Here is a 25,647-nt window from a genome sequence, read left to right on the forward strand (position 1 = left end):
TAAATCACTTTTTTAAAGGAATTTTTAGGTTTTTGGTCAGACTCCCGCGTTCATGGTTCTGAGCAGCGTGTCTCACTCCTGGGGGTGCTGCGTTATCGCCCCACTGTGCCTTGAGGTTCAGTGGCCCTCGGGAACGAGCAGGGGGGTCTGGTGGGCCTTGGCGGGGTCCCCAGCATGGCTCTAGGATGGAGGAGTAGGGGCACTGTCTGCAGTGACCCGGCCCGGTGGGGCTTGGGGGGCCCAGGAGCAGAGGGTTGCAGGGCACAGACGCCCCATCCCGTCCACCCCCCAGCCCCGCTGTCTCCAATCGCACCTCTCTCTTCCTCTGTTGCCCCCAACAAGCTCCTTTCAGCCGCATCTGGTGGAAAGCTGGGCGGCAGGGAATTGGCAGAGGGTTCATTCACTCACTCATTCATTCATCCATTCATCCAAGATGCTCACCGAGCTCCCAGCTGCTGGTGCCAAGGGGATGCTGGGATGAAGCCAAGCCCAGTGGAGCTCTCGACAGTAAGCAGAAACGTCTGTGTGGCTGTAATTGCAGGAGATGCTCAGCCGGCCAGGGGTGGCTGGTGTCATCCGGGTCTGATGCCAGCAGGGTGGGCAGAGCCGTCTTCCTCCCGGGGAAGCAGCTCAGCGGGGCCTGAGGAAGGAGCAGGGGTTGCTCAGCAACAGGGAAGAGCATTCAGGCTGGGGGAACAGCATGTGCTAAGGAAGCTAGGCATAAGAATCCCAGCTCCCCGGGAGCCGGAGGATCAGCCCGGCCCCCAGAGGCCTGTCGCCCAGCTCCTTCTCACCACTCCTGCTTCAACACAGAGGATGCTTCCAGAGCAGAGTCCCCCAGGCGCCTCGTCCCATGTCCCTGTCTTCCTGGGATCCCTGCCCGAGTTCAGCCCAAGCTCGGCCCCTCGCGAGCTGTGTGACCTCTGCCAGGTTCTGAGCCTCTCTGTGCCACAGCCTCCTCACCTGCAGGGCGTGGGTAGTAAGAATGCCTGAAGCTGCGCTGGTTCCCGTGCACACACGTGCTCTCCAACCCCCTCTCTCACCCCCTGTTCCCTGGGGGCGGCCTGTCCCTCTGTTCTAACCCCAGCACCCGAGGCCATGCCTGGCACGCAGTGCCGTGGGGACGGCCGGTCCCCGGGACAGTTCCGGCCGCAGCCCTGCCCCTGGCTCTGCAGCCTCGGGGGTCACTGCGCCTCTCTGTGCCTCAGTTTCCTCATCCATCGGGTGGGGGTGGTAACTGGGCCCGCCTCCTGGGTGGTCGTGAGAAGTAGGTGAGCAAAGGCAGTAAAGACCTGAGAGGACCCGGCAACGGCGGAGCGGTCAAGAGCGTTGCCAAGGCTGCTCACCTCGCGCAGGGAGGGAGCTGAGGGCCGTTGGCCTCTGGTCCTCCGGGCCTCCCTCCCTTGCCTGGAGGCTCGGGGTGGAGGCACTCAGCCCAGAGGACGAGCAGGGCAGGCAAATTTCTGCAAAGGACCAGAAAGGGAACGTTTTAAGCTCGGCAGCCACACGAGCTCCATCGCGAGAACTTGCCGTGGCCGTTAGAGCCAATGCAGCCACGACAGCAGGCCAACAGTGGGCGCGTCCGGTGGCCACGATCACCTGATTGGTGGATGCGGAAATCTGAATTTCATCATTTTCACATCTCACGTTGATTTTTTTTTCCCCCCATCCCCTTAAAAATGTAAAACCCGGGACTTCCCTGGCGGTCCAGTGGTTAGGACTGTGGGCTTCCACTGCAGGGGGCGTGGGTTCAATCCCCGGTCCGGGAACTAAGATCCCGCAAGCCGCGCAGCATGGCCAAAAAAAACCCAAACAAACTGTAAACCCCATTCTGGCTTCGCAGGCTCCACAGACGCAGGCCCATAGCCTTTAGTCCTGGCTTTTTCTCCCCACTCCCCCACCCCGGCTGCCATTTCCCCGTCTGTTAAAGGACCGAGGCCCCATCCGCTCCCAGATCCCTGGATGCAGCTGCCTGGTGGGCGTGGCTGGCTGCACCTCCTCCCTGCAAGCGTCAGGAGAGGGCCTGGGCGTTGCCCCACCCAGCAGCTGCTGTCAGGGCACTAGGGATGGGGGTCCCCACTGCATACGTGCGCCCTCCCTGACCAGAGGCTGGGCGCCAGGTGATGGCTAAGATGGACGCCTCCTGGGCACCACGGGGAGGGTCATTGCCATGTGCCCAACGCAGGCCCCCAGGGAGGGGGTCCACCGCAGACACGCCCCCGGTGACCCACCCCAGCTCGTGTTCACGTGCCCACCTCCTGAGGCCTGTTCACCCCCTCCCCCGGGGCAGGGAGGGGGAGGGACGCCTTTCTCCCACCTCCTGCTTCCTGCGCCCCGGCACCACCCCTCACCTCCGCACACCTGTCCTCTTCTCCCCTCCCTCCAGCAACCTGAGTCTCTCTTGCAGGCAGAATACAGGCTGTGCAATGGGTCCGACAGGGAATGTGTATCCCCGACAGCCAAGGTCACCAAGAAGGAAGCTCTCAAGGTGGGCCCAGGCCTGGGGAAGGGGCACGGTGTGTCGTTTGTTGGATGAATGGGCACCCCAGCCAGTGAGGCCACACCTCCACCCCAGACTGCCAAAGGGAGGGGGACAGACCGCACCCTGGCCACCTCCACACCCCCTCTTCCTGTGCTCTCCCTGCCCCCCTCCTCGTCCCCTGGCTAGACGGTGGAGGCCCTCGCGAGTAGAAGGCCCCCCGGGAGGGCCAGCCCAGGGCCTCCTCCCCTGACCCACCTGCGGGTGCCGTGGGCCCAGGCACAGAAGGAGAGCTACCGCCAGGAGAAGAAGCGCGCCACCAAGCAGCTGCTCAGCGCCTTGACAGACCCCAGCGTAGTCATCATGGCCGACAGCCTGAAGGTGAGCACGTGTGTGTGCCAGCGCTGGCCAGGCTCCCTCGGGAGGCCTCCCCCAGGGGCAGTGCAGGGTCACTAGCCACTCGGGAGACGGTTAGGCATGCTGGCTGCTGCAAACTGTATGTGTCCTGGGGCTGCCCTGACAAATGGCCACAAGCTGGTGACTTATGACAACCAAAGATGACCCCCAGGTCCAGAGGCCAAAGTCCAAACTCAAGGTCCTGGCAGCGCCAGGCTCCTTCCCGAGGCTCTAAAGGAGGGTTCTTCCTGCCCTCCCAGCTTCTGAGGGCCCCGGGCATCCCTGGACTTGTGGCCGCGTCCCTCCAGCCTCTGCTTCTGTGGTCACCTGACCTCCTCCTGTGTCTCTGTGTCCTCTTCTCCTCTTATAAGGACACGGTCATTGGACCAGGGCCCACCCTGCTCCAATGAGGCCTCATCTTCACTTGGTCGCATCTGCAGAAACCCTATTTCTAATTAAGGTGGGGGGCCCTGACCTGCTGGCGGGGGTCCGAGAGTGCCCATAGAGCCCCCTGCTGGGATACAGGAGGGAGGTGAAACTCGGACTTTGGGAGAAAGGACCGGGGTTGTGTTCAGACCTCACTGAGGCAGCGAGAGAGTCCCTCAGCTCCCAAGCTTCGGTTTCTCCCTCCGTACAGAGGGGGTAAAGCTGCCGAATCCCGGGGCTGCCACGAGGGGCAGAGGAGACAAGGGGACCGGGGAGCCTGGGCTTCTACAGAGCCCTGGGCCCGCGTGGCTCCTTTTCTCTGCTCCACAAAATTACGAATAAAAAATTAAGTACAAAAGTGAATATTTAGGATGAGAAAAGAAATGATCACAGGTTTCAAAATCACAAAGCTGACAATTGCAGCAGTCACTTCCGATTCCCAGTTCCCCCCAGGGCCCTGGCAGGGCCTTGAACTTGAGCTCCATGGACTTCACCCGTACATCTGGCTACAGCACCCTCCTTTGGATTCACCATCATTCCGAGTTCCTGTTAAATCCTAAAAGAGAACTCTGCCCAGAGCCCAAAGCCCTGTGTATCCGCCCCGCCCCCAGCCGTCCAGATGCCCCTGGGTCCCGGGCAGGCATGACGGCAGCGCCCCTCCCCCCAGATCCGCGGGACCCTGAAGAGTTGGACCAAACTGTGGTGCGTGCTGAAGCCGGGGGTGCTGCTCATCTACAAGACGCCCAAGGTGGGCCAGTGGGTGGGTACGGTCCTGCTGCACTGCTGCGAGCTCATTGAGAGGCCCTCTAAGAAGGACGGCTTCTGCTTCAAGCTCTTCCACCCACTGGACCAGTCCGTCTGGGCCGTGAAGGTACCGCAGTGCGAGCCCTGGGGCTTGGGAGGGCCAGGCAAGGAGAGAGCCCCCGGGGGCAGGTGGCTGTGTGGGAGGAGAGCACAGATGGGCAGTCAGGAGGCTCCTCCTGGGGCCCCAGCGGCACGGAGTCCAGAAATGGGCTGACAGGTCCAAGGGTTAAGTCACTCAGTGGCCAGGGGATCAGATGTGGTCACTGGAGGTTGGGGGCGCTCAGGGCCTGGGGGCCCCATGGGATGAGATCACACCTCGAGCCGTGTCCAGAGGCTGAGGAACGCGGCCATGTGAGGGCAGCTGCTCTGAACCCAGACCTCACCCTCATAACCTGGGGGCTGCCCAGCCCAGGACCAAAGGGGGTCAGGTTGCCAAGTGAAATCCTGAATGCCCAGTTAAATTTGGATTTCAGGGGAAGATCAGAAAGTTTTTTTAGGGACTTTCCTGGTGGTCCAGTGGTAAAGAATCCGCCTTCCAATGCAGGGGACGCGGGTTCAGTCCCTGGTCAGGGAACTAAGATCCCCCATGCCGGCAGGGCAACCAAGCCCGTGCGCCGCAGCTACCGAGCTCACGTGCCTCAACTAGAGAGCCCCCATGCCGCAAACTACAGAGCCCACGCGCCCTGGAGCCTGCGCGCCACAACTAGAGAAGGGAAAACCCGCAGGCCACAGCTAGAGAGAAGCCCGCGCGCTGCAATGAAAGATCCCGCGTGCCTCACGAAGATGGTGCCTGCCACAACTAAGACCTGACGCAACCAAAAATAAATTAAAATAAATAAATCTTTTTTTAAAAAAAGTTTTTTTAGGATAAGTATGTCCCAAAAAGAAATGAAATTGAGATATTTGTAGTGAGGTGGATGGACCTAGAGTCTGTCGTACAGAGTGAAGTGAGTCAGAAAGAGAAAAACAAATACCGTACGCTAACGCATATATATGGAATCTAAAAAAAAAAAAAAACTCTGTCCCAAATATTTCACGGGGTATACTTACACTGTGTATGTAATTTTTCTGAGATTCAGATTTAACTGGGTGTCCTGGATCTGCACCTGCTGATTCTGGCCACCCTAAAGTGGGGGGGCTCAGAGCTGGAAAGCCAAGGGTGGGACCACCAGCTAAGAAGGGGGACCGAGCACCCCGCCCGTTCACCTCTCTTGCCGCCTGCCACATCTGCGTGGTCAGGTGCCTGACCCTGCCTAGGGTCCTGAGGCCCCGGAAGCATCCACGCGTGTCTGAGTGTGGGTCCACGTGACCGCACAACCTGTGTTTCCACCCATCCCTGGCCCATCCCTTGGTTGACGCCGGGTCTCTGCCTCTCCAGGGCCCCAAAGGTGAGAGCGTGGGCTCCATCACACAGCCCCTCCCCAGCAGCTACCTGATCTTCAGGGCCGCCTCCGAGTCAGACGGTGAGTACCTTCCTGCCCTGCTGGTCTCCACGGTGACCCCACCTGAAGCACCCCTCCCCTTGGCGGGATTTAGGCCGGGTGTATGGGACCCCGGTTCGGACCCCTTCACCGCCATCCAAGGAGGCAGCCTGGTGTCGGGGGACGAGCCCGCCGCTCAGCAGCCCCCTCTCTGGAGCCTCAGTCTTCCCCGTGGGCAAAAGATGGACAGTAGCAGTGTCTCCCCAGTTGCTATGCGAATCTGATGACCTTATTTAAAAGCAACCAGATAACAGTTACTGGGTGCCAACCACGTGCCAGGCACCACTGAATCAGCAGATGCTACTGTTACCATCCACGTTTGACACATGCGGAGACAGGTTGGGTGAACTGCAGGTGAGAAAGTGCTGGAGCCGGGGCGAAGCCAGGTTCCCAAATCAGCGCACGTGTTTGGAGCGCCCTCTAGTGGCTGCCCCGAGTAAACGCGGCTGCCCCCCCCCCCGCCCCCCCCACACACACACCCCGCCCCATCGCCGCCCCATCGCCGAGCCCTGAGGGCCGGCGCCTCCCAGGGATCTGGTGTAAGACTCCCACCCCACCAGCAGTTCAGGGCAGGCAAGGTCCTGCCCGAGGCAGCCTGGCCTGACCACTGGGCTCCGGCCCTCCCGGCTGGGAGTCTGGGGCAGGCGGCCGTCCCTAAGGTGCCATGCCACCCCCTGGTGGCCAGACGCTGCATCCACGCTCCAGGGGGCCGTCCTGAGTCCCTTGAATGCCACCCTCATTTCCCCAGCCCCCCACTCGGTGCCAGGCCCCCTGTGGGCCCTGGGATGGGCTGGGCAGCTAGTGCTCCCGGGGAGCCTGCAATCTAGTGCGAGAGAACACCAGCAAACCAGCAGACGAGGCCAACTGGGCTGAAGCATGTGCTGAGTCCCTGATGGGGTTGGGGGCCACGGTCAGGGAGGAAGGGCATCCGCAGCCCCTGTGGGTATCAGGGTGGGCTTCCTGGAGGAGGAGGAGGAATGGGCTCGAAGGATGCGTGCTATTCAGGATGTCTAGTCCCTCGTGGCAACCACAAAAAACGCACGTCAGGGCCCCAGGCCCCACTCAGCGCGTGTGGGTTTCCCAGCTCTCGCCTGCGGGCTCTGCTCCCATGAGCGCCCCACCTTCCACCACCATGACCTTTCAGCCCTGGCTGAAAGTTGGAAGGTTGGTATCCAGCCAAGCCTGCAGTGAAACCCCCCGCCCCCCGCGGGATGCCGGGTGTCCTCCTGATAACCAGGAGCCGCCCTCCCTGCAAGCCCCTCCTCTGCGATCCCCAGCGCGCCCCTCCCAACGCCAGGTCCCGGGATGCACCACAGAGAGTTAGGGAAGGAAATTCACTGTCTCCAAGAGGGAGACACTTTGAGGCTTTGGAGAAGGAAAGAACCGAGTTCAAGGTCCTTCAATCCCAGGTCCAGCCTGCGGGCAGCCTCTACCAGAAGGGCTGCAGGGGGCTGAGGATAAGGGCTGGGGGCTGGAGGCGCTGGCTCTGGCCACCCCACCCCGGCTCCCCGCCCGCCTGGCCCTCCCCTCCCCCCGGAGCTGTTCCAACACCAGGGGCTGCCTGTCTGCGGCCTTAGCTCAGCAGCCCTTCCCCAGCCTGCCAGCCCCCCTCCTGCCCTGTGCTGCAGGCCAGGAAAGCCCTGGGCGCAGAGACCCCCTCCCGCCCCGACCCGTGGGGGCCAGTCTCCATCAGGGAGGGCCCTCACCCTGACGCCGCAGGTGGGAGCTCGCAGGACCTCTGGGTGCAGAGTGGCCTGAGCTTGCCACACGTATGACCTTGAGGGGGTCACTTACGCATCCTGGCCTTAGCCCTTGTCTGTGACGTGGGTGACTGACAGTGTGCTGGGAGTGGGGGGTCCGGTGGGGGGCTCCTTGTTGAGGAATGGAGGGATGGGGGAGGGCAGGCTCCCTGACAGAGGGGCAGGAAGCTCCCCAGTGTGCAGTGGTTGCCTCCCCAGCTGGGGGCTGCTCATCGCCCCTGGCCCGCCCCCACCCCCCACTACAGGCCGCTGCTGGCTGGACGCCCTGGAGCTGGCACTGCGCTGCTCCAGCCTCCTGCGACTCAGCTCACGCAGGCAGGGCCGCGACGGGGAGCCCGGGTCCTCGCCAGACGCGTCACCCTCCTCGCTCTGCGGGCTGCCCCCCTCGGCCACCGTCCACGACCAGGACCTGTTCCCGTGAGCAGGGGCGTGGCGGGCAGGGACCAGCCTCTCCCGGGAGCCTGCGGGGGACTCCTGGGCCCGGGCTCTCCCTGGCACCACTGCACGGGGTCTCCTTGTACGTGGGGAGAAGATGGGGGGCAAACGCCGCCGAGGTCTGGCTGCCCAAACCCCAGGCCAGGAGGCAGGCCTCCTCCACTCGAGGTGGACCGGGGAGCCTCAGGGTGTTCGCCTGTGAACTGGGGCTTATGGTGTCAAATGCCCATCGCTGAGGCTTTTCAGCACAGGGATGGGGCTGAGGCGCCAGGCAGCGAGGGGTGCCCCGGGTGAGGGTACCGGGGGGTGTGCCCAGAGGTGGGCGTGCCAGGGCCTCACCTGTGACCAGCAGCCCACGGGCGCCGTCCACCTTCCAGACTGAACGGGTCCTCCTTGGAGAATGACGCTTTCTCAGACAAGTCAGAGAGAGAGAACGCGGAGGACTCAGATAAGGAGACCCAGGACCGCAGGCGGAAGGCCGAGAGCGGGAGTGAGCAGTCGGAGGCCCCGGGGCGCCCCACGCGCAGAGGGACTACGTACGTGGTACAGGAACACGAGGACCTGGGGGAGGTGAGAGCCCGCCCTGCCTGGAGCTCGGGCGCCGCCCAGCACCCACCCCGCACCCCTGAAGCGGTGGAGGCGACGCCTGGCCGTCCCCTCGGGGAGAGCCCGCAGGGTCTGCTACACCCAGAGGGCCAGGGGCACGGGAAGGCCAGGATGGCGGGACTCAGGGAGAGCCGGGAGGGCTGCGGGGCTCTGGTGAGGGTGTTGGGGGGGCCACAGGGCAGGTTCAGGTGGCGGCCTGCCAGGGTCCAGGTGAGACCTTCAGAAGGTCAAGGGGCAGAGGTGGAGCCTGGGACCCGCTAAGGAGGAGCTGTTGTCTGGACAAAGCTGACGGTGCCCTGGACCCAGGCACAGTCGGGGTGGGGAAGGGAGAAGGGGTTCAGGGCGCGTCCAGAGGCAGATGGCGATGCCACCTGTGAGACAGGCGCTCTGGAAGAAAGAGCTGGCGGCTGGGGGTGGGACCCGACTGTGTCCCAGGCTTGGACGTGCAAGGGAGACGCTGCTGCACGGGAGGGTCTGGGGCTTAGGGGGCCGTCTGGACATAGGGCAGCCCAAGGGGCCCAGGGGCCCAGGCACCCCAGCCTTCAGAGGCTGAGCACAGACGGGGCTCCGCAGAGGAACCCTGGGAGGCATGGCAGGGAGGGGAGGGGTGGCCTCAGGGGCAGCTGTGCTGGGAGCTGGAGGAGAGACAGGGTGACACGGGGGTGGTGGTGACCTTCACCAGGGCACTTTTGGTGGAGAGGAGGGGCAGAAGCCAGAGGGAGAGGGTTAGAGGGAGTGCGGGTGGGATGGAGGGTGCAGGGGATTCCCAGCTGCAGCAGCTGCCATGCGCGCCCCGAAGCTGGCCTGGACATCAAAGCCAGGGAGCCACAGCCTCATGGGGGTCAGACATGACCGCTGCCTCTGGGGGCTTCCCCTCCCCTCGGTGCCCAGGCGAGCTGTCCAAGCGAGTGCCACTAGGCCTCCGCCACAGCTGTGCAGACACAGAGAGGCAGAGTGACTGCCTGAGGCGGCCCAGCAGGGTGGTGATGGGCCCTGATGCAGGGCTGGCTGCTGGCACCCCATTCTGCTGCCTCCCTGGGGGGTCAGGGGATGGGGATCCACAGCCAAGTCTAGCCACACCCCAGGCCCGAGGCCCTGGAGCCACAGACCGGGGGGTGGGGATGGGGGTCCATGGGGAGGGGCTTGGCGTTGGCCCGGGAACTGCGGCTCGATGGCACTTCCCGAGAGTGGAGGGTCCCCGATGCACAGTCCTACCTGGGAGCACCTGCCCCGCCAGCCAGCTGTCTTTAGACAGCCGCATGACCCTTTCTGAGATCACTCTGCCCACCTGAGGGTTTGCTGGTTGGTGTGGCCTGGGAGATGGAGCCCCCCTACCCTGCCCCCTCGCCCCCTGCCCAGACAAAGCCCAAAACTCCGGGGCTCAGTCTCTCTGTGGCACGTGTTTGGAGCCTCGGTCTCAGGGAAGAGAGGGGGGGCCCAGGGCGGCCCCCTCTAGCCGTGCGATCCTGGACAGGTGAAGACCCCCTCTGAAGGGGGTGCAGGCCTGAAGCACCTGTGTCACCCCATGAAGACAAGATGGGCTGGGGGTGGGAGGAGGTCTCCTCGAGCACATGGCACCTGCTGCCGCGGCACAGGTCATGCAAAGTCCACAGACAGGTGTCAGTAGCCACGGTGGATGTGCACCAACCGCGGGGAGGGCCCAGGCTGGCCAGGAGCAGAGGCAGACGGGAGCCGGCCTGGGCCAGCGGCTGCCCCTCGGGCCTGCTGGAAAATGCAGGGCTCAGGTGGGGCTGGGACAGGTCCTCTGGGTGTGGCGGCCCGGCCAGGGGGTACGCGTGGCCGCCCTACCCCCCATCCCGCCCCCTCCAGGCTCCCCGCCCAGCTCTGGCTGCAGCCTGACCGCGGTCCCTCTGCCGGCAGCTGGGCGAAGCATCGCAGGTAGAGACAGTGTCTGACGAGCACAAGAGTCTGATGTGGGTCCTGCTGAAGCAGCTGCGGCCGGGCATGGACCTGTCCCGCGTGGTGCTGCCCACCTTCGTCCTGGAGCCCCGCTCCTTCCTCAACAAGCTCTCCGACTACTACTACCACGCCGACCTGCTCTCCAGGTGAGCGACGGGGAGGTGCCCAGAGACACCCCCCCCCCAGGCTCCCTCAGCCCCTGCCTGCCCCACAGAGAGTCCTAAGGGTCCCCAGGAAACTGTCCCTGAAGCCTCTGCCTCCAAGGGGCCCGGCCTCCATGGGAGGAGCTGGTGGACAGGGAGGACGGGGCAGCCCCACGTCCGGTCAGGGCCACCATCACAGGTGAGCCCAGCACCTTCTGTGCACCTGAGCCCTGGCATTGGTTCCCTCAAGCTGAAGAAGGCGGAGGTTGGAAGGGGGGCTGCAGGCCCAGCAGCCCACGCAGAGGGAGCTGGGTGAGGGCGAGAGCATCCCGGGGGCTTCCTGGAGGCGGCACCCTGCCGGCCTCGAGCCAGCAGCACCCTCTCTGCCCCAGCACTGGAGCCACCCTGACATTTTCCAGTTCCGTGGAAAACCCGATTCCCCGGAGTGTTGGGGGAGGGTGGGAAACTCCTTTTTGGGGGCTGGGCAGCTGGGGAGGGGCCTGGGTTTTCAGCAAGTGAATGGAGGTTGAAACGGAAGGAGAGAGGGCGCCGGGAAAGGGCAGAGGGCGGCCCAGGTCCCCCGATCTGGAGTGAGGGCATTCCCCCACCCCGTCGCAGGGCTGCACTGGAGGAGGACGCCTACAGCCGAATCAAGCTTGTGCTGCAGTGGTACCTGTCCGGCTTCTACAAGAAGCCCAAGGTGAGAAGCACCGGCCGGGGAGGGAGCAACTACAGCCCAGCCCTGCGCCCTGGCACCCAACCCCACCCAGAGTCCAAGGCCATCCCCTACCCCGCGTGACCCTGAAGGATCCCGGTCGTCCCCACAGTGGTCCCAGGTCCTCAGAGATGGGGGACCAAGCCCTGACTTCCCACCCAGGGAAGCGACTGAAATAGCAGGGCTGGAGAATTGGGGCTTTAACTTGAAAGGTCATTAGAAGCCACAGGGGGCTTTGAGCGGGCTGTGCACTGGCTTCCCCTGAGGTCCGGGGCGAGCTTGATGTGATTAGGGTCTCACGTGCCCCTCAGAGCCAAGAAGTGGGCAGGGCACCTCGTAGGCCGTCCGCCCAGAGTGTAAACCAAGGGTAAAACATAGTCGCCCCAGACCAGGAGTGGGGCGCTGTTCCCAGATGCTGGTGGGAAACTAGACATCCCTTCTAGAGACCTCCTCCCTACAGGTGCCCGGGGCTGTGGGCAGCAGGCAGCCCCTCTTGTTGTCCCTCGGTCCACACCCCATCCCAACTGGCATCTGTGCCCCACCCACAGCTTCTCACACAAGCCTCTTTGTTCACTGCCTGCAGGGGATCAAGAAGCCCTACAACCCCATTCTGGGGGAGACCTTCCGCTGCTGCTGGTTCCACCCCCAGAACCACAGCCACACCTTCTACATAGCTGAGCAGGCAAGGGCCCGGCCACCCTGGGCTGGCTGCTGGGTTCTGCAGCGGACGGGGCCCTGGCAGGGGGCAGGGGGCGTCTGACCCCCAGGCATGTTTCTGGGTGGCTCCACCTTCAACCACTGGAAGAGCTCTGGCCTCACTGCTGCCAGCAGGGATTCTCCCAGGACGCGCAGGCACCATCTTGGCTGTGACAGCAGAAAGTGTTTCCTTAGGGAGGGGGGACAGCGCATCCCATTTCCCTGGGGGGATGCGGGGATTGCATTCAGCTCCCCCCCGGGCCCCAGGACTCAGGCCCGGCTTCGCTGGACGTTGGGGCTGAGAGATGGGGACTGCCCTTGCGCCTGCTCCTGGCACTGGGAGGGATGTGGTGGGGGACCGGGCCTGCCTGCTACTGGGGCTGTCGCAGGAGCCACCTCTCCACCCACAGGTGTCCCACCACCCACCCGTGTCCGCCTTCCACGTCAGCAACCGAAAGGACGGCTTCTGCATCAGTGGCAGCATCACAGCCAAGTCCCGGTTCTACGGTGAGGGGGGCTCCCCTGGGCCTCGAGGAAATGGGGGGAGGACTGACCTGCCGCACTCGGTGGTCACCAAGACCTCCCCCGGTGGCCATGTTCGTGTCCCTCTCCGCCTCTCCTAGCCAGGGCCCACGAAGGGTAAAGTGCTCAGAGCCTGGGGTCAGGCAGAGCCCTCCGAAGCCCCCTCCCCCCGGCCTCTCATCCCCCAGCCGTAGAGTTTGCACTGATGCTGGGAGGGTTACGGGAAGGAGCCACATGAAGGTGCCATCTAGAGCTGGCTGTCTAATTCAGCACCACTGGCCACACGTGGCTATTTTGATTGATTCAAACGAAATAAAACTTAAAAGGCAGCTCCGCAGTTGCTCTGGCCGCAGTGCAAGTATCCACATGCTACATGGGATAGAACTGTTTCATCATCACAGGACAGTCTATCGGGCAGCACCCCTCGAGAGTCTGGCACCGTGGGTCTGTCTGCATTTTTCCGTCCTGTCGACCTTCCTATTGTTCTCACTGGCGGGCAGGTGCTCTGAGTGCCTCTGTGTGCCCAGCAGACTGCAGAGGGTGTACAGGCTCGGCCCACCTTTTCCACCCCTGTGCTCCCGTCACTGACTGTGGCTGTGACTCTCAGCCCTGAGCGGGCTGTACCCCCTCTCCGCTGGTGTTTAAAATCAGAGCAGAGGCCCTAGTTTGAAAAGGTCTGAAGCCTCCACCCTAAGAATCCCTGCTTTAGTAAGTGAAATAAGCATGAACACATGGCGACTTAGGTAATTCCTCAGGATGGATGACTTGTATGACCTGGACGGAGCCTTTACAGAATCTGAGGCTCAGAGAGGTTAAGCAACCCGCCCACAGTCACACAGCTGGAGGTGCCTGGGACTCTTTCCACCTGTTGGAAGGGAGCTCAGGTCCTGTGACTGGGGGTGGAGGTGGGGGCCCAGGTCCCGAGGATCAGTCTCGTCTCACTGGTCCCACTGCCCTGTCTCTGCAGGGAACTCACTGTCAGCTCTGCTGGACGGCAAGGCCACCCTCACCTTCCTGAACCGGGTGGAGGATTACACCCTTACCATGCCCTACGCCCACTGCAAAGGTGAGAGGCCATGGTACTCCCACCCTGGAGGGCAGAACCCAGGCCGGCTCCCTCAGGGAGAGCATGCTGGTTCTTGTCTATTTGAAGGTATCTTATTTGACCCTCACTCTTCCATGACTTTTTAGCTGGGTGTGGAATTCCAGGCAGATTATCCTTCTGTCCTCTTTGGAAGCTTGTTACCACCTTCTAATTTCCATTGTGGTTGGTGATCAATCATCTGTTGGCCTGTTTGTTACATGTTCTGCTTTTCTCTGTAGCTGCTTTTAAGATCGTCTCTTGTCTGTGGTTTTCTGCAATTTCACTGCAGTAGTTCAAGGTTTGGATTTCTTTTTTTTTTTTTCCTCTACAGTGTCGTGTTAATTTCTGGCATACAGCAAAGTGATTCAGTTATAGGATTTCTTTTTTATTTTTTAATTAACAGACTTTCTTTTTTACAGTGCTTTTAGGTTTACAAAAATTTTAGCAGAAAGTGCAGAGCTCCATATACCCCCCCATCCCAACATGCACACAGACACACAGACACACACACACACACACACACACACACACACACACACTCGGATCCCCTACTGTTAACATCTTGCATTGGTATGCTACAATTGGTTAGCTCATGTTGACACATTATTATTAACTTAAGTCTATAGTTTACATTAGGGTTCACACTTTGTGTTGTACAATTATATGGATTTGGACAAATGCATGTTTCTACCGTTACAGTATCACAATAGTTTCACCACCCTAAAAAATCTCTTATGGTTAGACGTGAATAGATGAATTCACCTATTCATCCCTCCCCCCTCCCCTCAACCCCTGGTAACCACTGATCTTTTAACTGTCTCCATAGTTTTGCTTTTTTTGGAATGTCATAGAGTTGGAATCCCAGGGTATGTAGCTTTTTCAAACCTGCGTCTTTGACTAAGCGATATGCATTTAAGATTCCTCCATGCCTTTCGGTAGCTTGACAGCTCTGGATTTCTTTATTTCTTCTATTTGTAAGGGCTTTTGTTTGTTTGAACTTTTTTTTTTTTTTTTTTTTTTTTTTTGCGGTACGTGGGCCTCTCACCGCTGTGGCCCCTCCCACTGCGGAGCACAGGCTCCGGACGCGCAGGCTCAGCGGCCATGGCTCACGGGCCCAGCCGCTCCGCGGCGTGTGGGATCCTCCCGGACCGGGGCACGAACCCGTGTCCCCTGCATCGGCAGGCGGACTCTCAACCACTGCGCCACCAGGGAAGCCCTGTTTGAACTTTTTAAGCAGCGATTTCATGGTTTTGATCAAGTGTGGGAGTTTTTAAGCCCTTATTTTTTAATACTGCCTCTCTCCAATTTCTCAATTTTTTTTCTAGAACTTCAGACACTCTGTGCCCTGCATCTGACATCTTTTACGTCTTTGCGTTCTAGATAAGTTCTTTAGATCTACCTTTAACTATGATTAACCTAATATTTAACTCATCCACTGAGTTCAATGTCGAAGTTTTGGATTTTTTTCCCCCCAGAAGCTCTACTTGATTCCACTTCAAACCTTCCTGTTCTTTTATACTTGTACCTTGTTCCTCGATCAAGTTCACAGTTTCTTCTCATAGATCTGTAAACATGGTAAATGCAATTCTTTTCTATTCGCTATCTAGGAATCCTAATATTCTAGCCAGTTTGCAGCTGTGTCCCCACTGCCCACAGCAGTGAGATTCTGGATAAACATTTGTTGAGTGGATGACTGTATATATTAAGACCTTGAGATTCTAATTCTGCTTGGGGTTTTCCCCTGTACTAGGCTGTCATGTACAGTAGGCTGTTTCTGGGCCACACAGGAAGTTTCCATTTGAGTCCCAAACTCACCTTACAAATTGAAGGCCAGGGATGTAGGGGGTGGGGATATTTTTAACCCCTAGAACCCTGCCCAATGCAACTGTTTCCTTGGCTCTCCTTTTGCTGAGAGCATAGCGATGTGAGAGTCCCGGTTTTATGGAAATGTCTCGGAACACACTTTCCTTGTTGCTCTGGCCCAAGCCCCTCTGTCCTGCACCCCACTGGACACCAAGGGCTCAGGTCAGCAAAGTCCTCTCTGCTCAGAGGACAGATGCACTTCTTCCTCCTTCTCCCCCTCTCCTTCTTGTTTGTTTTTTCTCCCAGAAGATTGCCCTTATTTTCTGGCATGACTGTCTGTTCATTAGTGCATTTAAAAGAGCATTACTTTTTCTTCAACTTTTCATTATTGAAAACTTCAAACACATGTGAAAGGACAGTGACCCCCCCACACACACACACACACAACGTACCCAAAACGCAGCGAGCACCAGTCGTTTCCTTTATCCCCACACGCCTCCCACCTCATTCATTTGAAGTAGATCGCAGATATCACGTCATCTCTGCGTTTCATAGTGTCGCTAAAAGATAAGGAATCCCCTTCTTAACCACAACCACGGGACTATCATTACACCAAAAATTAAAAAAAAAAAACAAAAAAAAACAAAACTCAAGGCTCTTTCCCTAATACCATGAGGTATACAGTCAGTGTTCAATGTGCTCTGATTGTCATAAATAAATGTGTGTTTACATACGTACATACACACGTATGTTACGATTCACTTGTTTGAACAGGATTCCAGAGAAGGGTCACACTTTGTGCTTGGTGTGAACCTTGACCCTTCTTTCCCTTGCACTGTATTTGTGGAAGGAATAAGGTCATTTTCTTGTGGGGTTTCCTCTAGTCTGGACGTACTGGCTGTGTCCGTGGTGTAGTTGAACGTATTCTCTGTAAACTGGAAGCTGACCTCATCCCTGGAGGTCTGATCGCTTTTCAGGCACAGTTTTTCCAACAAGACAACAGTAGGTGGCTTCCCGTCCTCCTGCCGTGGGGCTCGTGACGTCGGGTTGGCTCCACGTCTGTGATCTTAAGTGACGTGGATTCTCAGCTCCTGGTCCCTCCAACCTGGTGACGGTCCATCGCTCCTTCATCCAGCCAGCAGGCAGCCTCCTGCGAAGAGAAAGTCGCCCTCGCCTACCACGTGCTTACCCGCTAGGCCAGTACCTGTAGGATAAATGCCAGAGCTCTTCAAAATAGTCATGAGTTTTCCTTCCCTTGCCCCTGGCTCCTCCCAAGGGGATCCTTGGTGAGGTCGTTGTTGCTTTGAGTATTATCTGATCAGAACATGCATGATCGACTCGGAACATTCCAGCTAGAACATTCCATGCTCCTTGTGCCTTGTTGGCCAGCGGGAGCCCTCAGATTGGCCCCTGTGTCCTCTGTACCCAGCCCAAGTGGCCTGCCTCCTTTTGCTGTGACCCCGGGAGACCCTGACGTCTCCTGCCCTACACCTTGAATCGGGCATTGCTCCTGGGAGACCCAGGTTCCTGCCAGCAGGAAATGGTACTTAGACACCGTTGTCTGGAGGCGAGGTCTGCTTCCTACGAGTGGTTTGATCATCGTTTCTAGGGCTTTCGTCCAGTGAGCTGAAGATAGAATCTTTTTTTTTTTTTTTTTTTTTTTACGATTAAAACAGGTGAGTTCACACTGACATTTCCAATCCAGATTCAAGACGGCCGGTCTTTTAACGCCCCATTCACCTCACACGTGAAATGTCTCCCCCCACGCCGGAAAGCCACTTTCCGTGACCTCGCCACGCTCGCTTTTTGTCCTAGCACACACAGCACTCAGAGTGACACTCAGCCCCACCACCAACAGGGCGATGGCTGAAGGCAGCGTGGGCTGTGATGTCTGTGCTTCTTGTCCTGAGTAGATCCCTCTGGGATCTGTAAGGTCATCAGATATACCCCTCTGGGATCACGCCCACTCTGGTCTTTTGTTTCATTTCACTTTGGATTTTTAGGAATTGTTCTTTTAACTTCATTTTTAAAATAATTTTGTAAATGAAATATGTACCTGGTTCCAAAGTCAAAACTACATAACAAGGTATAGACAGTTCTAGGGTCTCTCAGACCTCCTCCCCCACCCTCCGCAGTAGAGAATCGGGCCCTGCACACCCGGCCCTGCAGCTGCTTCTCTGACTCTGCGTTGGTGTGTCCTGGAGAGACACCAGAGCAGCTCAGAGGCCCGACTCCCTTCCATGTAGCTTTTCCACCCTGTACACAGGGGAATTGGGGGGTGATTCCAGCCTTTTTGCAATTTCAATTAGCTTGTCTTTTTAAATTTTTTTTTAATTAGTGCTAAATCTTTTTTTTTTTAAAATAAAGTTATTTATTTATTTATTTTTGGCTGCGTTGGATCTTCGTTGCTGCGTGCTGGCTTTCTCTAGTTGCAGCACGCAGGCTTTCTCTAGTTGCGGCAAGCGGAGGCTACTCTTGGTTGCGGTGCATGGGCTTCTCACTGCGGTGTCTTCTCTTGTTGTGGAGCACGGCCTCTAGGCACGCGGGCTTCAGTAGTTGTGGCTCATGGGCTTAGCTGTTCCGCAGCATCTGTGATCTTCCCGGACCAGGGCTCGAACCCATGTCCCCTGCATTGGTAGGTGGATTCTTAACCACTGAGCCACCAGGGAAGTCTGTTTTTTTAATTTTTGAAAGACTTATTTTATCCCACATCTCTAAGTGTTTTCAAGTGAGAATGATCCTTTCTTCCTTCCTTCTCCTTCCTTCCTTCCTTCCCTCATTTCTTTTTTTCTTTTAGAGTAAGCCCTCCATAAGACCAGAAATAGAAGACTCATGCTTTCCTTCAGTAATTAAAAAATATATGTATTAAGTTAAAAAAAAAATAAAACCACGTGGGCCCGTCCTGGGCGCAGCAGTGAGCAGGGAAGATGCAGGCACCCACATCGGGGCAGGATCTGCGGAGCGGAGTGACAGGCCTTGACGAGGGTCTCCCGGGGGCAGTGGGGCTCCTGGGAGCCTGGAACAGGGGCTGCTGGAGGAGGTGACCTAGTAAAGGGTGGGGGTGTCTCCCAGACTTAGCAACTCGCATGAGCAAAGGCCCTGGGGCCAGAGACCCCGTTCGATGCAGGGAGCTGGTCACTGCGGAATCAGGCCCGGTCACGGGCCCTGCTCACCTAACGAGATTCTCCCCCTCCTGGCAGCACTGCCCCCAGAGCGCCTGCCCCCTCCCTGCTCCCGTCTCGCCCTCCGGGCCCTGATAGGGGCCTCCCCGGCTCAGTGTTGCTGGGTCAGGACTCAGCAGAGGTCTGGGGACTCGGCTGGCCAGGGGGTGGCCCTGACCCCTCAATGCGGCTGTGTTCCAGGCATTCTCTACGGCACCATGACCATGGAGCTGGGCGGCAGAGTGACCGTCGAGTGTGAGAAGAACAACTTCCAGGCTGAGCTGGAATTCAAGCTCAAGGTAGCACTGGCCACAGGACCTCGGCCACCCAGGGGCCTTGGGGGGCGTGGGGCTTGGGCCGGGGAGAGGCGAGGCCTTGGGTGGCCCCCTCTTGCCCTCTCAGTGCCCCAGGGATGGTTTCCTGAGCAGGTGCACATGGACAAGCAGCTCCTGGCTTCCCTGTAGCACAGCGGGGCTCGGAGAGGGGAAGGGGCTGCCCACAGGCCACACAGCAGAGCTAGGACAGGCCCAGGCCCCTTCCCCACCACGGGGCACAAAGCCCTGGCAGGGACCCAGCACCCTTGAGCTCAGGCTGGACCGTGGGCGAGCGTGGCCACCTCCAGCTTCAGTCCCGTCCCAGCCGGCCCCCCATGCACTGGGGCCGGGAGCTCACCTCCCGCCCACCCATGAGGAAGGGGCCCCTCCTCCCCAGCTCCACGAGGGGACCTCACCGGCGTCGTAAGGGCATCATCTCGGGTGTGTCCCCACAGCCCTTCTTCGGCGGCAGCACGAGCATCAACCAGATCTCCGGGAAGATCACGTCGGGCGAGGAGGTCCTGGCGCGGCTCACGGGACACTGGGTGAGAGGCCGCCTCCGGGCAGGCGCGGGTGGGCCCGGGGGCAGCAGAGGCCACGGCCGGTACCTCTGACCTGCCCGGCTGTCTGGGGCAGGACAGGGAAGTGTTCATCAAGGAGGAGGGCAGAGGAGGCGCCGAGCTCTTCTGGAACCCGAGCGAGGAGGTCCGCGGGCAGCGGCTGAAGCGCCACACGGTGCCTTTGGAGGAGCAGACAGAGCTGGAGTCAGAGAGGTAAGGCCCGGGCGCCGCAGGACCCCTGCCCACGGCTGGGGTGGCCGGGCCGGCAGCTGCTGTCTCCTGGGTGCACGTCCCCTGGATGTCTGTGGCAGGGAGGATGGACCTGAGTGGACCTTTCTTGGCAGAGGACACATCCAGCTGTGGGCAGCTGGAGAGAGAGCAGGGGAGGCCTGGGGAAGAGCAGGCTCCGGGGCAGATGACCTGCAGTCCACAGGGAGGGCCCTGCTGGTGGCAGGTGTGCGTCCAGCCCAGGAGACCCGGGCACCCTGAGAGGCAGTGAGCTCCCTGTCACTGGAGGCAATCAAGCGGAGGTTGCTCTGAGGCTCCCCTCTAGTGTGAGGGGACGGGACTGCCCAGGTCCCCCCGCTCAGAACGTGTGCTCCGCTCGCAGGCTCTGGCAGCACGTCACCAGGGCCATCAGCGAGGGTGACCAGCACAAAGCCACACAGGAGAAGTTTGCCCTGGAGGAGGCACAGCGGCATCAGGCCCGAGAGCGCCAGCAGAACCTGGTGCCCTGGACGCCGCAGCTGTTCCACCTGGACCCCACCACCCAGGAGTGGCGCTACCGATACGAGGAGTGAGTGCTGGCAGACAGCGGCCTGGGCCCCGCGGTGGGCTGGGTAGCAGACCCCCACCATCCTGGCCCTGGGTGATGGGGAGGGAGGGTCACACAGGGGCTGCACACAGGTGCAGGCAACGGTCACTCCCCTGGGGGTCTCCGGTCCTGCTGGGAGGCTGAGGGCTGGGCCGGGCTGGGGCCCCCTCACTCCGAGGGCCACCGCCCCTGCCAACAGACACTCTCTGGACCCTCCAGCCACAGCCCCTGGGACCCCCTGAAGGACATTGCCCAGTTTGAGCAAGACGGGGTCCTGCACACCCTGCAGCGGGAGACCATGGCCCGCCAGACCACCTTCCTGGGCAGCCCGGGGCCCAGGCACCAGGTCAGCACCACCCCCAGGGCCCCTGCTGGGTCCCTCCAGGTGTGGCCCCATGCCCACCCTCACACCCACCTGCCTGGCCCCCCTCCTCTGGGTCCCCCACCCTGGCACACTCTGACCCACATCCTAGCAGGGTCTCCTCTGGCATCCCCCTGCATCCCTGTCCTGCCCTTCCCTGCCCAGCATGGGGCCTGGACGCCTGGATTTGCAGGACGCTCAGTTCCCAGGGCACCCTGGTGTTCAGGGCACTGTGCCAGGGTGTATGGTCCTGGCCCATCAACCCCCAGAGCCGCCCTCTGCGGTGCGGGCAGCATGCTATCCCATTCCACAGATGAAGAAACAGAGGCTCTGGGCAGCCCAGGGACTCGCCCAAGTAGGAGCAGGAGACGGCGCATTTACCCAGATGCCTGGGCCTCAAAAGTGTGGGAGAGAGGGTGGGAGGTGCGGGGGAGGGCAGGTGGGAGCTTCCAGGAGACACGAGGAAGGAGAGCTCCAGACAGAGGTGCCTTTTGAGGGAAGCCTGGAGTGGCCCCCACCACGTGGGCAGGTTCCACGTGTGGAACAGCACACACTACGCCAGCTAGGCACCCACGGTGCACACGGCCGGGGGGCACGGCCCACCCGGGGCAGGGAGGGACGGACTCCCCATCTTGCCCAGGGGCCCCAATTTTCCCAGCAAACAGGGGCCACAGTATCTCACTAGCCACGTGTGTCCCACCCACCCTTCCGCCACATTCCGCGGCCCCTCGACCTCGACCAGATGGCCCCAGCCCCTCGCACACGTGTCCACCTGACGCCCCTCTGCATCCTCCTCCTTCACTTAAGCCTTTCTAGTCGGCTCAGGCCCCACCAAACCCCAAAACCTGTCCCTGCAGCAAAGTCCACCTGGGTGGACTGCCCCACCCTCCATCTCTGTCTGCACCTCCCATCGCTGACCCTACCCCCCAGCACTGACCCCACCCCATCGCCGACCCCACCCCCCAGCACTGACCCCACCCCCATCGCTGACCCCACCCCCCCATCAATGATACACATCAAAGCCACAGGGCCCTAATGCAGAGCGTCCAGGCACCATCCTGGGCCTGTCTGTTGGACACAGGCCTGCTGTCACCTGGCCACTCCTGTACTCAGGGGGCTTGTTTGAGGCCGGCCAGCCTGGGGGTCCCTCCATGATGGGGGAGCCCTCAGCTCACACACTGAGCGGGTCCCTGGCCCCACCCCCATCATCTCCGCATGTACTGGGCAGGACCTCGTGACGGTCCCCAGGCCGCCGCAGAGGGGCCAGCAATCTGCATTACCCCTGAGGACCCTGAGGCCCGGGGGGGAGTGAGGCTCCAGTCCAGGCAGGCCAGGGCCAGACCTCCTCTGTGCACCCTGAGCCAGCAGTTCCCTCCTCTGCCGGCCACCTCCTCTGGAGCTGCCCTGGCATAAGCCCACCACGTCCCCAAGGCCAGCGACACCCCAGCAGGTCCCCGAGGGCACGGCGGGCGCACGAGGGTGCGGTGGGTGTGGGTGAGCTCCCGGCCACAGCCGCTCCATCTCCCTCCAGGGGTCTGGCCCCGACCGGCGGCTCCGCAAGGCCAGCGACCAGCCATCTGGCCACAGCCAGGCCACCGAGAGCAGCGGCTCCACGCCCGAGTCCTGCCCAGAGCTCTCTGACGAGGAGGAGGACCGTGACTTCGCTCCCGGTGAGCCCTCCGGGGCCAGGCCCTCTTCAGGGCGGGAGGACAGAGAAGCCGAAGGGCAGAGGGGGGTGTGAGAGGGGGCAGGGCTCCCGAGTCTGCACTCAGGGGGCGGGGCCAGAGCGAGGGGCGGGGCTGTGACCTGTCCATCTGTCTGTGACTCTCCGGATTGGCTCCTGCCTCTCTGCCCCCTGCCCTCAAGGGCGTGCCTGTCTCCCCAGCTTGGTTCCCGCCTCTGGGCGAATCAGAGGCCAGCGGAGCCCGGGGTTCCCTCTGGAAACATCCCTCGGCACCACCTCCCTGTGTTATTAGCTTCAACTGAAGGCTCCTGTGAGGTGGGACACGGCCCCACGACCCCACCTGCCGGCTCCCCAGACATCCCCGCTCATCCTCACTTCTCCCCCCCACCCCGTGTTCCCTTGTCCCCCGGGTCCTGCGTCCCAGGCTGCGAGAGCCCGTGCCCTCGGTGTGGGAAGGAAGCGTGGCGCCTGCAGTTGCTGCACGAGGGGATCCTGTCCATCCGGGAGGCCCAGCAGGAGCTACATAGGTGGGCCATGCTCGGGGGTCCAGCCGGGGCTCCGGGTCAGAGAGCAGGAGAGCCAGAGCCGGCGGGGGGTGAGGGCAGGCGTTCACCTGCACTGTCACTTGCGCTAGAACCCTCAGGACTTCAGCCGGTCCGGCTACTGGGCGAGGAGGACAGGGGACCTCCTGGGTTCTGCCCTCTGCGAGGGGCGGGCAGGGCAGAACGCGGCGTGTGAACAGGCTGAGCTGGCAAGGAGGATGCTGGGTCTGGCGGGGGCTTGATGGAGTCCAGGTGAACCAGGGCAGGGCTGCCCGTGCTTGTGGCGGGTGGAGCAGACAGAAGCTGGAAGGAGGTGCTGCCAGCACCGGCTCCCCCGAGGATGCCTCCTACCGCCCCGCGGTGGCCCCAGCTCCAAGAATAGTGGGTCCTCAGGAACAGCTGGGTGAGTCATCTCGGGGAAGACTGGGAACACACTCTATTTGCCGGCACCAGGAGGCAGAGCCCTGCTTGCCAGCTCTGCCCCAGAGCCAGGCTCCCGGCTCCAGCAGGGCTGCAGGACTCCCGGCCTGTGGGACCTCGGGCTGTCCCTGCCTCGGTCTCCCCATCTGTGAACTGGGGTGACAGCAGTGGCCCTGGGGCGGGAAGAGGATGGAGCAGAGGGCTGAGCTCTGTGCCTGGCACCCAGCAAGCACTTAACCAGCTGTTAGCATCGGAGCCGCCCTCGGAAGCCTAGAATTTCATGCCTGTGACCCACCCATATGTGGCATAGAGGCATTTCACACCTTTTTAGCACCCCACTCCACTGCAGGCTGTGTGGGGCTGAGAGAGGGAGAGGAATGCTGTCTCCACGGTCAGGGAGGGCTTCCTGGAGGAGGATGCAGGTGGGCAGGGAGGAGCTGCAAAGGGGGAGAGCAGAGGCCAGCACTGAGAGCAGAGGGCACCACAGGTGGGCCGCTGCCAGGAGAAGGGCGAGTCAGGTGAGGGGGCGGAGATGGTGGAGCTGAGCCCAGAGGCCGTGGGAGCCGGGAGGGTCGGGGTGGCCATCTAGCACCACAGGAGGAAACTAGTTGCCAGGCGGGTGGCTGGGAGAACCACCGGAAGCTTCTGCTGAGGTCCAGACACACACTGACGTCAGAGTCCAGGGCGGGGCTCTGGGTTTCCTGGGCTGCCATACAGAGTACCACAGGGAAGCAGCTTCAACCACAGACATTTACCTCTCCCAGTCCTGGAGGCTGGAAGTCCAAGATCAGTGCAGGGCTGGTTCCTCCTGAGGCCTCTCCTCGGCGTGTAGACGGCCGTCTTCTCCCTGGTCCTCACGGGGTCGTCCCTCTGTGTGTGTCTGTGTCCTGACCTCCTCTTCTTATAAGGACAGCAGTCCTACGGGATTAGGGCCCATCCTAGTGGCCGCATTTTACTTTATTCACCTCTTTAAAGGTCACATCTCCAAATACAGTTGCATTCTGGGGCGCTGGGGGTCAGGATTCCAACAGAGGACTTTGGGGGACACAGTTCAGCCCATAACAATGGAGGTGGGAGGGAGGATGTAAGAGGCCCAGCTCCCCCAGCCTTGACCCCCCCACACCCGGAATGTGTGCCCAGGAAGCGCAGTGCAGCCACTGTGCCCTGGGTCCGTCCCCCCGCATTTGCACCCCGGGGCAGGGATGTGCCATCCTGCCTGGGCTGGCCCCCGCTGAACTGCGGTGCCCTATCATTCCAGGCATCTCTCGGCCGTGCTGAGCTCCACGGCACAGGCCAGGCAGGCACCGGCCCCGGGCCTCTTGCACAGTCCCCGCTCGTGGTTCCTGCTCTGCATGTTCCTGGCGTGTCAGCTGCTCATTAACTACATCCTCAAATAAGAGCCCTTCGGGGATGGCGTGGGCATCGCCTGCAGAACTCGGGCAGCCCCAGCCTCCGTCCCAGGCACCTAGCACTTTAAGCCAGCCCCGTGGAGGCAGAGACCCAGCGAGCACGGCCTCTGTGGACAGAGGGGCCCACAGCGGCACAACAGCAGGAGGGACCTGGGGGGCCACACGGGGTCCTCCCGGGGAGGCGCTGGCCTTAATGCTGAAGCCAAATGCCACATTCGTCGTGCACTGCACTCCCTGGTGACCTCGTCCCATCCTCCCTGGTCAGCCTCAGGGTATTGATGGCGGAGGGGCAGGAGAGCCTGCAGGGCTCTGGATGTCCCCCAGCAGGGGTGAGTGGGGGGCGTTGAGGAGCAAGCCGGGACCCCAGGCCCTCCTTGGCCTAACACACAGGCCATCCCTTCCTGAGACCCTGCCCACATTGCCGTGGAGGGGCCACAGGTGGGCTGGGGGCGCCAGCTGGACCGCTTTGGAGAGGGCGCTTGGGGCTTTATTCTGCCTTTGTGCTGTCTGGACAGAGCCCAGTTCATATACCTACAGGACGCGCCCCACCTCCCTCAGCCAGGACGTGCCAAGCTGGGGTGGGCACATGTGAGCACGGCGTGCCTGGGGACAGCGTCCCCGGCCCGGAGCCTGAGTTGGACACTGCTCAGATTGATGCACGGTCTTCTCCTCCCACATGTTTTTAATAAACGCAATCGCAGTATTTTAGGCAGGCTGCAAACAGCGCCTGGCGTCTGGCCTCCATTCCTGTGTCAAATGCCAGGGTGTGTGTGTGTGTGTGTGTGTGTGTGTGTGTGAGAGAGAGAGAGAGAGAGAGCATCTGCACATGTAGATACACACGGAGCCTTAAACTATGTTGTGACGGTGTCATCTGAGCTGACTGTCCAGTTTATGTACCCACGTTCTTACCCTCCCCCAGTTTGGGGACATGTCTTTGCTCCATCCCTTGAAATAAACAAGACACACATATTGTGTGTGTTGTCTTCTTGGGGAACTTCTGGAAACTGGCGGGGGTGGGATGTCTTTCAGGGGAGAAACTCAATGCCAGCAGAAGCTGTCTGGGGCTGGAGGGGCCCAGGGAAGGGTCCGAGGCCCTGAGGATGGAGGGAGGA

At 60.7% G+C, this 25,647-nt stretch overlaps 1 protein-coding gene across 5 annotated transcripts in view; it reads left to right on the top strand.

Annotated features, from left to right (window-relative positions):
• The window catches only part of OSBPL5 (oxysterol binding protein like 5), a 66,783-nt gene extending 41,523 nt beyond the window's left edge, over positions 1–25,260 (top strand). For 2 of the 5 annotated variants that reach the window (XM_032638818.1, XM_032638820.1), the window contains 19 exons: positions 2,408–2,488; positions 2,669–2,860; positions 3,969–4,172; positions 5,484–5,568; positions 7,592–7,763; positions 8,159–8,351; positions 10,269–10,453; positions 11,069–11,150; positions 11,749–11,847; positions 12,272–12,368; positions 13,351–13,449; positions 18,633–18,730; positions 19,201–19,290; positions 19,382–19,518; positions 19,916–20,101; positions 20,339–20,465; positions 22,012–22,150; positions 22,589–22,691; positions 24,385–25,260. In XM_032638818.1, coding sequence (XP_032494709.1) covers positions 2,408–2,488; positions 2,669–2,860; positions 3,969–4,172; positions 5,484–5,568; positions 7,592–7,763; positions 8,159–8,351; positions 10,269–10,453; positions 11,069–11,150; positions 11,749–11,847; positions 12,272–12,368; positions 13,351–13,449; positions 18,633–18,730; positions 19,201–19,290; positions 19,382–19,518; positions 19,916–20,101; positions 20,339–20,465; positions 22,012–22,150; positions 22,589–22,691; positions 24,385–24,523 — 2,508 coding nt within the window. In that variant the 3' untranslated portion in view covers positions 24,524–25,260. Of the gene's footprint in view, positions 1–433; positions 508–2,407; positions 2,489–2,668; positions 2,861–3,968; positions 4,173–5,483; positions 5,569–7,591; positions 7,764–8,158; positions 8,352–10,268; positions 10,454–11,068; positions 11,151–11,748; positions 11,848–12,271; positions 12,369–13,350; positions 13,450–18,632; positions 18,731–19,200; positions 19,291–19,381; positions 19,519–19,915; positions 20,102–20,338; positions 20,466–22,011; positions 22,151–22,588; positions 22,692–24,384 lie in introns of all 5 variants that reach the window. The other 3 variants (XM_032638821.1, XM_032638822.1, XM_032638819.1) reach the window with 3 other exon arrangements.
• Positions 25,261–25,647: the final 387 nt, after the last annotated feature.

The sequence above is a fragment of the Phocoena sinus genome, chromosome 8 (genome assembly GCF_008692025.1).
Source record: "Phocoena sinus isolate mPhoSin1 chromosome 8, mPhoSin1.pri, whole genome shotgun sequence".
In the NCBI taxonomy this organism is placed as follows: domain Eukaryota; kingdom Metazoa; phylum Chordata; class Mammalia; order Artiodactyla; family Phocoenidae; genus Phocoena; species Phocoena sinus.